This window comes from Panthera tigris, chromosome D2, assembly GCF_018350195.1.
Source record: "Panthera tigris isolate Pti1 chromosome D2, P.tigris_Pti1_mat1.1, whole genome shotgun sequence".
Taxonomy (NCBI): Eukaryota; Metazoa; Chordata; class Mammalia; order Carnivora; family Felidae; genus Panthera; species Panthera tigris.
Window position 1 is genome coordinate 30,056,064 of NC_056670.1, and position 10,037 is coordinate 30,066,100.

General features: G+C 51.6%; 1 protein-coding gene across 3 annotated transcripts; it reads left to right on the forward strand.

Moving 5' to 3' along the window:
* Positions 1–6,339: 6,339 nt before the first annotated feature.
* On the forward strand, positions 6,340–9,676 carry FAM241B (family with sequence similarity 241 member B). Of its 3 annotated transcripts, none has more exons than XM_042960665.1 (3): positions 6,340–6,380; positions 8,057–8,196; positions 8,896–9,676. In XM_042960665.1, the coding sequence occupies exons 2-3, from the start codon at positions 8,104–8,106 to the stop codon at positions 9,163–9,165; spliced, it is 363 nt and encodes a 120-aa protein (XP_042816599.1). In that variant the 5' UTR covers positions 6,340–6,380; positions 8,057–8,103; the 3' UTR covers positions 9,166–9,676. The 3 variants fall into 3 exon arrangements, with proteins under 3 accessions (XP_042816599.1, XP_042816598.1, XP_042816597.1); XM_042960664.1 differs by lacking the exon at positions 6,340–6,380 and adding an exon at positions 6,666–6,752; XM_042960663.1 differs by lacking the exon at positions 6,340–6,380 and adding an exon at positions 7,275–7,328.
* The last annotated feature ends 361 nt before the right edge of the window (positions 9,677–10,037 follow it).

Genomic DNA, 10,037 nt, shown 5'->3' on the forward strand with positions numbered 1-10,037 from the left:
CCACATCGAGATGTTAAAGAAGGCAAATGACATAATCATATCAATCAATACAGGAGAAGCATTTGACAGAATTATATATATATATATATATATATATATATATATATAGCTACAGCTGATATTGGCCTACAGCTAACATTGTATTTCATGTTGAAAACTGATTTTTCCCTTAAGATTGCAACAAGCAACAATGTTTACTTTCACCATTCTTTAAAAAAAAATTTTTATGTTTATTCATATTTTGAGGGAGAGAGAGAGACAAAGCATGAGTGGGGGAGGGGCAGAGAGAGAGGGAGACACAGAATCGGAAGCAGGCTCCAGGCTGTGAGCTGTTAGCACAGAGCCCGAAGTGGGGCTTGAACTCATGGACCGTGATATTGTGCTCTGAGCTGAAGTCGGACACTTAACTAACTGAGCCATCCAGGTGCCCCTGCTTTCACCCTTCTTATTCAACATAGTATTGGAAGTTCTAGCCAGTGTATTAAGGCAAGAAAAGGAAAGGAAAGACATAAAGATTGGAAAGGAAGAAATAAAATGGTCTGTATTTGCAGATGACATGATTGTTTACATAGAAAATTCCAATAAATCTACAAAAACACCTAGTAGTAGTAAGTGAGTTCAGCTAGGTCATGGAAATATACAATAACACAATAATTAATATACAATAATATACAATATATATTGTACAAATGTACAATAATTAATTGCATTTTTATACACTAACAATTAACATATGGACAGTAAAAACTAAAATATAATATCACTTGCAATCATTTAAAAATGAAATACTTAGGTGTAAGTTTAATGAAACGTGTAGCCCTTATATGCTGAAAACTACACAATGCTGATGGAAAAAACAGAAAAATATGTAAATAAGCAGAAGGACAAACTATGTTACAGATTGGGAGATTCCACATAGTAAAAAGATGTCAATTTCCCCCAAGTTGATACACAGGTTGAACACAATTCCTACCAAAATCCCAGTTAGATTTTTCATAGATATAAACAAGCTTATTCTAAATTTTACATGGAAAGATGAAGGAACTGTAAAAATTAAAACAATCTTGAGAAAGAAGAATAAAAGGGAAAGAATCATTCTACCCGATTTCAAGAATTATAATATAACTACATAATCCAGACTGTGTGTTATTAGCAGAAGGATAAACACATAGATTAATGGAACAGAATAGAGGACCCTACGCACATCTTTTGTTAGATTAATCCTAGGTGCTTTGCATATTTCTTTAAAGTTTCATCTCATTTGGTATTATTTTCGTAATCTGATTTTCTAACTCCTTGCTGCTTGTATTTAGGAAGACAACTGATTTACAGATAATAATAATCTTACTAAAATGACTTATTGATTCTGATCATTTATTTTGGATTTTCTAGCTACCTAATCATATGGTGGATGTCTAGTTACCTGTCAAACCTTGGTGGAGGGGAGGACTCAGTAATTAAAAGCCAAAAGAGGGTGGAGCACCGGTGTGGCTCAATTGGTTAAGCATCTGACTTGGGTTCACATCATGATTTCACGCTTTGTGAGCTGGAGCTCTGCATGGGGCTCTCTGCTGTCAGTGTGGATCCTCTGCCCCCCCCCCTTCCTCTCTCTCAAAAGTAAACATTAAAAAAAAAGGCAAAGGGGCCTATGAATCTAAAGGACATTTGGTTGTGCCTGCTATGTCAGCGGAAGGGGCTATCTCACAGTAAATGACATTAATTTTCTCCTACTCCAGCACAAGGGGGTCCTGTTCCATTTTGGGTTCTCCAGGAAGCAAACTCAGAATTTAGAGTTCAGTATATTTATTAGGGAGGCAGAGGAAACGGGGTTGGGCAGAGGGGAAACTCATGTTATGATGAAAACCTGAGGGGCGCCTGGGTGGCTCAGTCGGTTAAGCGTCCGACTTCGGCTCAGGTCACGATCTCCCACTCCGTGAGTTCGAGCCCCGTGGCAGGCTCTGGGCCGATGGCTCAGAGCCTGGAGCCTGCTTCTGATTCTGTGTCTCCCTCTCTCTCTGCCCCTCCCCCGTTCATGCTCTGTCTTTCTCTGTCTCAAAAATAAATAAACGTTAAAAAAAAAAAAAAAAAGAAAACGTGACACTCAGTCAAGCTCGAGAGGATCTCTGGAGCTGAAACAGCCCCGTGCATGTCTCCTGTGGCCATCCGTCGTTGAATGTGGGCAGCCTCTGGAAGGGCTTGACTTTCGGTGAAGTGTCTTTCTGCAGCCGAGCAATCTGTGAAGGGGCTGATAGCTGAAGGCTTCATGGATGTTCTCCCGGAGGTTAGAGCAACGAGTCCTTCCCTGGAGGGCGTCTGCCCCGCACATCCTCATGTTTCCTACAGTCCACCCTTCACATCGTTCAGATCCACTATCCCGGGATTCTGGTGGGTCACTCTTCCTGGGAAATATTAGTGGGACAAACTAAAGTCCCCACCACTGTGGCTGCAAACGATCATCATCTCCCTCCTCCGCTATGCCTCAGCTGGCACCTCCATTGGTTTCAGTGACTTGCCCGGAAGCGTGACCCAGACCGTCATTCCCGAGGCCTCCGAGCTTCTGCTCTCCAGCCCCTCTCAGGACAGAATTGCTGCATTGCCTTTTACCACTACACTCGGGTAAAGGACAATCAAGAGGCATCCAAGTGGACCACGTGGGTGCCAAATATGGTCGCCCTGTCCCCATGATGTAAGAGCAGCCCTACCTCCTCTCAGTGACAAGGACCAGTTACTTCTGCCAAGACGAAGACCCCTGATTTCCAGAAATGGGGACCCAAAGTCCTCAGACTGCACCCTTCGCTCATAGTTCAATGGGACCCTTGCTATAGTCTCTGGCACTGGTGTTCCCCTTTGGGGTGCAGGACTTCTAACTTTGCAGAGCCCAGAGTTGTGGGGATGGAAGGCACACATCCCCCAAGAGGGTCATTGGGTGTGATGGTAAGTGAGGCCATTGCTTGCTTCTACCCCTGAGTTCCTGAATCCAAGTATTTTCCAACCGGAGACCCAACAGCTCGTACAGGTCTTTGATTCAAGGTATCCAATGCATCCTTGAGGATGGGACACCATTCTTGCTGAGCGTTGTCTCTGAGTGGGCCCCTGGCTGTGCCTTCAGTGGGTCATTCTAATGTTCTATTAGGCCAGTAGCTTCTTGCTGGTATAGTATGTGATGTAACCAGTGAATCGTATGGTTATGGGCACACTCTTGCACCTGCTTTGCTATAAAGGAGGCCCCTGGGTCTAATGCAATGTTATGTGGGATCCTGGACCAGTAAATTAAACACTTTGTAAGATGTGTGGTGCTAAGTGAGGCCCTTCAGGCAGGAAAGGCAAGCATACACCCGGAATGTGTGTCTCTTTCTGCTCAAATGAATTTCTGGCCCTTCTAGGGTGGAAGGGACCCAATGAAGTCAACTTGCCACCAAGTGGTCAGAGGGTTTCCTTGAGGGTTGGTGTCATACTGGAGGCTCAGTGTTGGTCTTTGCTGCTGGTGTTTGGATATACAAAGGAGGCAAGCGACTGTAATTGTGACGATGTACCCTGGGCAGTGTTTCCTGTCTGGGGCTTGGAATTGGCGACACAAGCTTATATCTTTGTTGGCAAATGGAGCTTACTGCTTTGTATCTGAAGGAGCTCTACGTTTAGGGGCAGCCGTCTGGCCCAGAGGAGCATCGACTGCAATGTTTTAAAAACTGCCTATTAGTGTCTACAACCTCGTTCGTAGGAGATGTCCAGGCTTCCCCTCCTAGAGGTTCTGATCCAATTGGTTTGGGCACCAATCCCCCTTTGGGGAGTCTAACGTGGAACCAGGGTGAGAACCCTATATTAGATTAGTGCAAATTAAGTTAGTGAAACCCTATATCATGGGTAGTGAAATAAAGTGAGGTCTTGATTAGCACCTTTTCCTCCCTTAAAACATTGAAAATATCACAGTGTATCTAATGTAGAAAGGATAAACACTGTTTTGAAACTTGCGTTTCACATGCGTGAGGCTCCTAGGTTGTGATGTAAAACGTACTGCTTTCAATGTACTGTTTGCAAAGGCACTGGTCTAAAGCAGTGCTTCTCAAACTTCAGCGTGTATAAGAGTAACTGTGCAAGGACCAGGGAAACCAAAAGCACATTTTTACTGGGCACCTGCCGGGAATAAGGCACGGCCAGGGGTCCAGTCTCATGCTAATGGCATCGGGTGTGGGAGGCACAAAATAAAGAGGCAGCAGAGAGGAGACAAGCCCGAGGGGGAGGGGGAATCTGTGAATCATTTGAATCTGCCACAGACCTTGAGCTGGCCATCTAGCATCTCTCTGAGTCTCAGTGTCTTATCAGCCAAAGGGAACAATAACACCTACCCTTCCTATGTCACAATCCAAAAAAGAATGATGTGGTCTCTGGAAAAGCATGGTAAGGACTCTGCACACAGAGGGGTTACTATTACTCAGAATCAAAGTTTGTGCTGTTGGCATAAAAATTTGGGGGGGGGTTGGTTAGATTGGGTGGAGAGGACCTTCGGGCAGATAGATAGACCCAAGCCAAGCAGGACTTTGGGTGATGTCCTTCAGGGACAGTGAAGGAGACCAGGTGGTTGGACCTGAGGGAAGGGGGTGGTAAGAGTGCGCGGGGGCCAGATTTAGAGGGTTGTCAGAGATTGCCAATGAGTTGGATCTTGTTGAAGCAGACAGTAGGGAGCCATTGCAGGTTCTTGAGCAGGGGAACTACCTGAAAGAAGTGGAGAGGTAGGAAAAGTGAGTCACAGCCTCCTGAGGCTGTTTTAGTTGGTAATGATAGGTCTTTTCCAAATCTAGTCAAACACTCCTACCTCCTAAAGCTGTTCTTGACCTTTCTAGAGAGATGTCCTCCTCTGGGCCCTCATGGTTATCTCTGGCTGGACTGTGTGCCTCTTTGGCAGCTGTTGTAGCAGCTCAAGACTTCCTAGAAGCGTCCCTCATTTCCTCCCCAGCTTCCCCAGCCCACTGAGGTCTCTCCCTCCTTGGGGATCTTAGGTTGTGAGTCTGATCTGTGGGGCTCTGTTCATGGAAGGCAGTGGTCCTCTGCGCGGGCTGTTCATTAGAATCGCCTAGAATTTGTTTTATAAAACGTCTCCACATGTAGGTTGCATCCAGATCAATGGCATTGTCGCCTCTGGGGTAGGACTCAGGCACTGGCATTGTTTTTAAACATTCCAGATAATTCCAATATGCGGCCAGTTTTGTGATCCACAGACCATCTCTGACAACCAGGAATCCCGCCTTGGGATCACCTCTTCCACAGGGGCACACCACGCCCGGCATCGGAGGTCAAGAAGAAAGCACCGGGACTTCAATTTTACATCTATCTGACACCTTTTTCTTGTTTAGAGTCCATGTTTTACAAATGAGTTACTGCAGTGGAGCAGTGGTAATGACAATAACCGTTAGCGGCCCCGAGCACTTGCTGGGGCCAGGCTCTCATCTAAGAGAACCGTGTACAAATCGTGCATAGTGCTCCACGAACACCTGATGGCAAAGGTACTGTTATTATCCTCATTTGACATATGAAGGAACTCACACCGGAAGGGCTGAGTAACTGACCCATCGCAGCGCTAGAAAGCAGCCATGTCAAGCTTCCAACCAGGTTGGCTCGGGCAGCCACCTTTTACCCACACACAAATGATACACAAATAAGATACAGATACCAGGGGGACCTGCTCAACATTTTTTACTGATAAATCTCATAATCAAGTAATTAAACCATGATGGCAGATGCTGAGTCCTTAAGGCAAGGCCTGAATCTCACTCTTGTTCCTGTCCCTCACTAGGGGCCAGTGGGCATCTGGCTACATCTCAACAAATATCTATCTGCCTTCTCCCAGAAACATCTACTGACTGATCGTCATAACCAATGTTTATCGACAGTTGCCGTGTGCCAGGAACTGTCATTTGTAATCTTTGCCACAATCCTGTGAAGTAACTGATACGATTACCTCCATGTTGCAAATGAGGAGACTGACCGGCCGGTTTCGGAGGCTGAAACCCAAATTGTGGGACCGCAGCGTTCATTCTCTCCCACTGGTGAAAGGGTCCACAGAGAACAGCTTATGAAAGTAGGCGGGGGGCGGGTATGAAGACATCAGGAAAGAGGCAGAGACTGATTGTTGATTGTTCACTCCTTTGACAGGTGGTACCCTTTGCCAGGAGTGGCCGTCCCTATTTATCCTACCTACACTTCTGGCCCCACCTCAAAGATCGCCTCCTCCAGGAAGCCTGCCTTCCTACAAGCTGCAGTTACTTGCACCTCCTGCCTTGTGGTTCATGCTTCGTCTTCCCCACTGGAAGCTGGAGCTCCTTGAGGGTCGGGCTGGGTCCCACTCAAGAGGCATTCCCCCGAGCCGGCTCAGCAAGCTCTTACTGGTGGGTTGAGCCTGTGCCTCCCCCAGGGCAGAGGGTCTCGCACCCTCTGGGCTTTTCCTCCACGGGCTCCACTTCCCTTTCTTCCTCTTCTTCTTCTCCCTCCTCCTTCTCCTACTTCCTCCGCTCTTTCCTCCCCACCCTCTTTTCTCCCTCCTTCTTCCCGGTGGCGCCCAGTTTCTCTCCCTCCTCCCTGCCCAGCGCCGCTCCCGGGCCCGGCAGCTGCAGTGCCCCCGGCGGCCTAAAGAGGGGGCTGCGGCGCCGCCCGCTGGCCGTGCCGCTGCGGCTCGAGCTTCCTGTGAGGTCAGGTGGGAGGAAGCGGCCTGGGAGCCGCGGGGAGTGGACGCAGCCGAGGCCCGGGAGCCGCGCCCGAAGGTGGGTGTCCGGGCCCGGGGCGCGGGCGAGCGGGCGCGCATCCCTCCCCTCCCCCGAGCCCGGGCTCGGCAGCCTGGGCGGCGCCCCCTCCCCGCAGCCCGCGTCCCCCTGTCCCCTCCCCCGCCCCGCGGCAGCCGCCCCCGCCCCCCGAGTTCCCCCCCCCCAGCTCCCGAGTCAGGTGCCCCGAGGGCCAACCGAGGCCTCCGCCCACCCAGCGGGCTCGGCGTGGCCAAGCGCCGAGGGACTGCGGGGCTCCGTGACCCGCTTGGCCTTCTCCAGGGACCGACGGGCTTCGGAAGGGGGACCCGCCTGTCCCACGCTCTGGGCCAAGGGCAACAGAACAGGGGCTCCTCACCCCCTTTGGGGCGCGTGTCACAAGTGCTTTTCAGAATTTAGGTGAAAACTGGCTCATCTCCTTAGAAAAGAATGGCCTTTACACAGACTCGGGGAGCGCCATGGAAGGACCCCACCCCCACCTCCAGCCCACGGACACCCTTGGGGGGTCTGCGGAGCGCCCGGCTCAGAGCCCCAGCCGCATCCCCCGTCCCCTAGTTTGGGAAGGCTGGCGCCGCCCCGGTGAGCAGGGGTGGGGGGGGACTGGTGTTATCTGAGAGGTGAGGGCCAGGTGAGGGGCGTGCCCTCTGCGAGAAAGGTCTGCTCCTCCCCCAGCGCTGGCGGCCCTGTGGCCAGCAGTATGGTCTGCTGCCAGGCCGTGAACCTGAAGTAGCAACAAAGTGGGTCCAGAGCTTCTGTGGGGAGCAGGCCCGGGTCCTTGGCATTTACTCCCAACGGGCCATTTTGTAACGGATGGGAAATAGGGACAGGGGGGATCTCGGTGCCCTGGACTCCATATTTAGAGCCGAGAGAAGGACCTGGGGCCAGCGTTCCTGTGGCTTCCCCTTCTTTCTCTGTTGCCTCTACGTGAGTGGTCCTGGGCAGGCCGGTTAGACCTCTCTGGATCTCTAGCTGTACCTGCTCCGGAGCGTGTGGGGAGGTGTAAGTGCGGTGGGCCTCAGTGGACTTCCCACAAGGGCCTGGGCCCCAGCGTGGGCTCTCATCCCTGGGGTTGCTGGAAGTGGTGGTTCCTAGAACATCCATCTCCAAGGATCGTTTTGGTAGTTTTCCCAGTGGACTCGCATGCCTGAAAGATTTTTGTCTGTCAAATAACGTGCATTTATTTCTCTCCTTGTAATTAATCAGACGCAGTGCCGGCCGGGCTCGGGGGACCGGTGTGAACACCTGCAATCTCAGCTTTTCCCACGAAGGCAAGCGTCTCTTTACCTCTGATGAATCATTTCTTTCAGGTCTGGGGAAGGGTGCAGCCCAGCAGGGACCCATAGCTCCTGGGAGGATGGTGCGGATCTTGGCTAATGGGGAAATCGTGCAGGACGACGACCCTCGCGTCAGGAACACTATCCCTTCGCGCAGCAACACCCCTCGACAGGTAGGTGCCCAGCGCCCGTGGCAGGGGCAGCTGGCCTCCTGTCCTCTGCGCCAGTGACTCCTTAGCTCCCCGAAGCTCTCTTGCTAGTCATTAACCTTCTGTAGCCTGAAGCCCTCTTTGCAGAGCGTCGGGCTGGGGAACACAGGGTCAAGACTGGGGGAAAAATGCAGATTTAATCCCAGCCAGGCCCCTTCCTCCCCAGTTCTTGCTCTTCTGGAAGCCTTCTCGGACTTTGAATCCAACAGCTGTCTCTCCTTTAGCTTGGTTAACCCTGCTGGAGCTGGCATCTTTGTTTAAGAGGCTGCCGGCCGACAGAGAACCCGGGGAAGGTGACAAAGATGGGCCCACGGCCACACCATGGTGGTGTTAAAGGAAGGAGCGATGATATGAATGCCTGCTCAGGAGCTGCGCCCTGTGGTCCCGTCCTCCTTGACCCCTTCTCTTTTCTCTGGCCTGGGCACCTTCTCCCTGGCAGGACTTGGGGAAAATAGAGTGGCATTTTCTGTGCTCTGAGAGCTTATGACTCTGTGATTGGCATCCCCGGGGGTGGCATCTGGAGATTGCTGAGGAAGGAAGGTGTGGCCCTCGGGGGCTGGAGGGGAGGGCAGAGCCCAGCCCAGAAGATTCCCTTGTTGCCTAGTACTTCGCGCCAGGGAAGCTTTCTCCAGATTCATTCGTCTCTCTGTCTTCGCCTTCCAGAGCTTTCTCAACAGGGGCCATGGTGCCCCCCTGGGGGGTTCCGGCCCTCGCCAGCAGCAGGCGGGTGCTAGGCTGGGCGCTGCTCAGTCCCCGTTCAATGACCTCAACCGGCAGCTGGTGAACATGGGCTTCCCCCAGTGGCATCTCGGCAACCATGCTGTGGAGCCGGTGACCTCCATCCTGCTTCTCTTCCTGCTCATGATGCTTGGCGTGCGTGGACTCCTGCTCGTGGGCCTCGTCTACCTGGTGTCCCACCTGAGTCAGCGGTGACCCACCTGGCAGCTAGCGGGGCAGGCGTGGAGGAGAGGGAGTTTTGGGGCCTGGGGGTGAGAACAGGCACAGGGGCAGGGGTCTCAGGGTGCCTTGAAGGTGTGCTCAGAGAACACGCGTTCACGTCGCGCGAGGCGTGAGGCAGAGGAAGCCTCCGGTCCTGCCTTCCCAAAGGATTGGGTGGATCCCCTCAGTCCCTTGAGACGGTTTTAGGTAGTATTGGGCCCGCGTTAAGCACAAAGTCAGAGCAAGAAAGGTATTCCCTTTCCAGTTCTCTTCCAATCCTTTCATGCCAAGAAGATAGCCTGAACTTGGTGCCAGCGTGTTCTCATGCCTCTGGAACTCACGCATGACTCCCCCTGTTACTAGCGAGGAGGCCTCGGGCTTAAGGCAGATGGGAAAAGTTTCCAGACTTTTATAGCCCTGTTTGGTTTTAATGGTATATTTTTAATTGGCTACTTTTGTTTATGACAAGTCTCACTGGCATCTACTTACTGTGGTGGCATTTTCAATAAAGAGATTTAAAATGGAATCCAATAATGACATTCATAAATGATTGTACAGCTGCCTGTAAATCTGGAAGACACGAGGAGGGTGGTTGGGAGTGACTGGGATTGGGAACAGGGCGGAGGTGGGCATTTGACCCCGGGGTGGGGGGTGGGGTCCGGGGTTTCTAAGCTTTTCTTGATAGGTTCTGGGAGCCTGGCGGGGGGGGGGGGGGGCGGGGGGGGTCCAGGTGAAGCGCAGACCCGGGCCCCTTGTCTGATGCTTGGATGATTTCTGGCTGACTCTGAGATGTCGGCCTTGTGGGGGGTGGAGTCCTGTGGCCAGAATGGCGATGCGGCTGTGGCGATGGGACTGCTGGGGTGCGA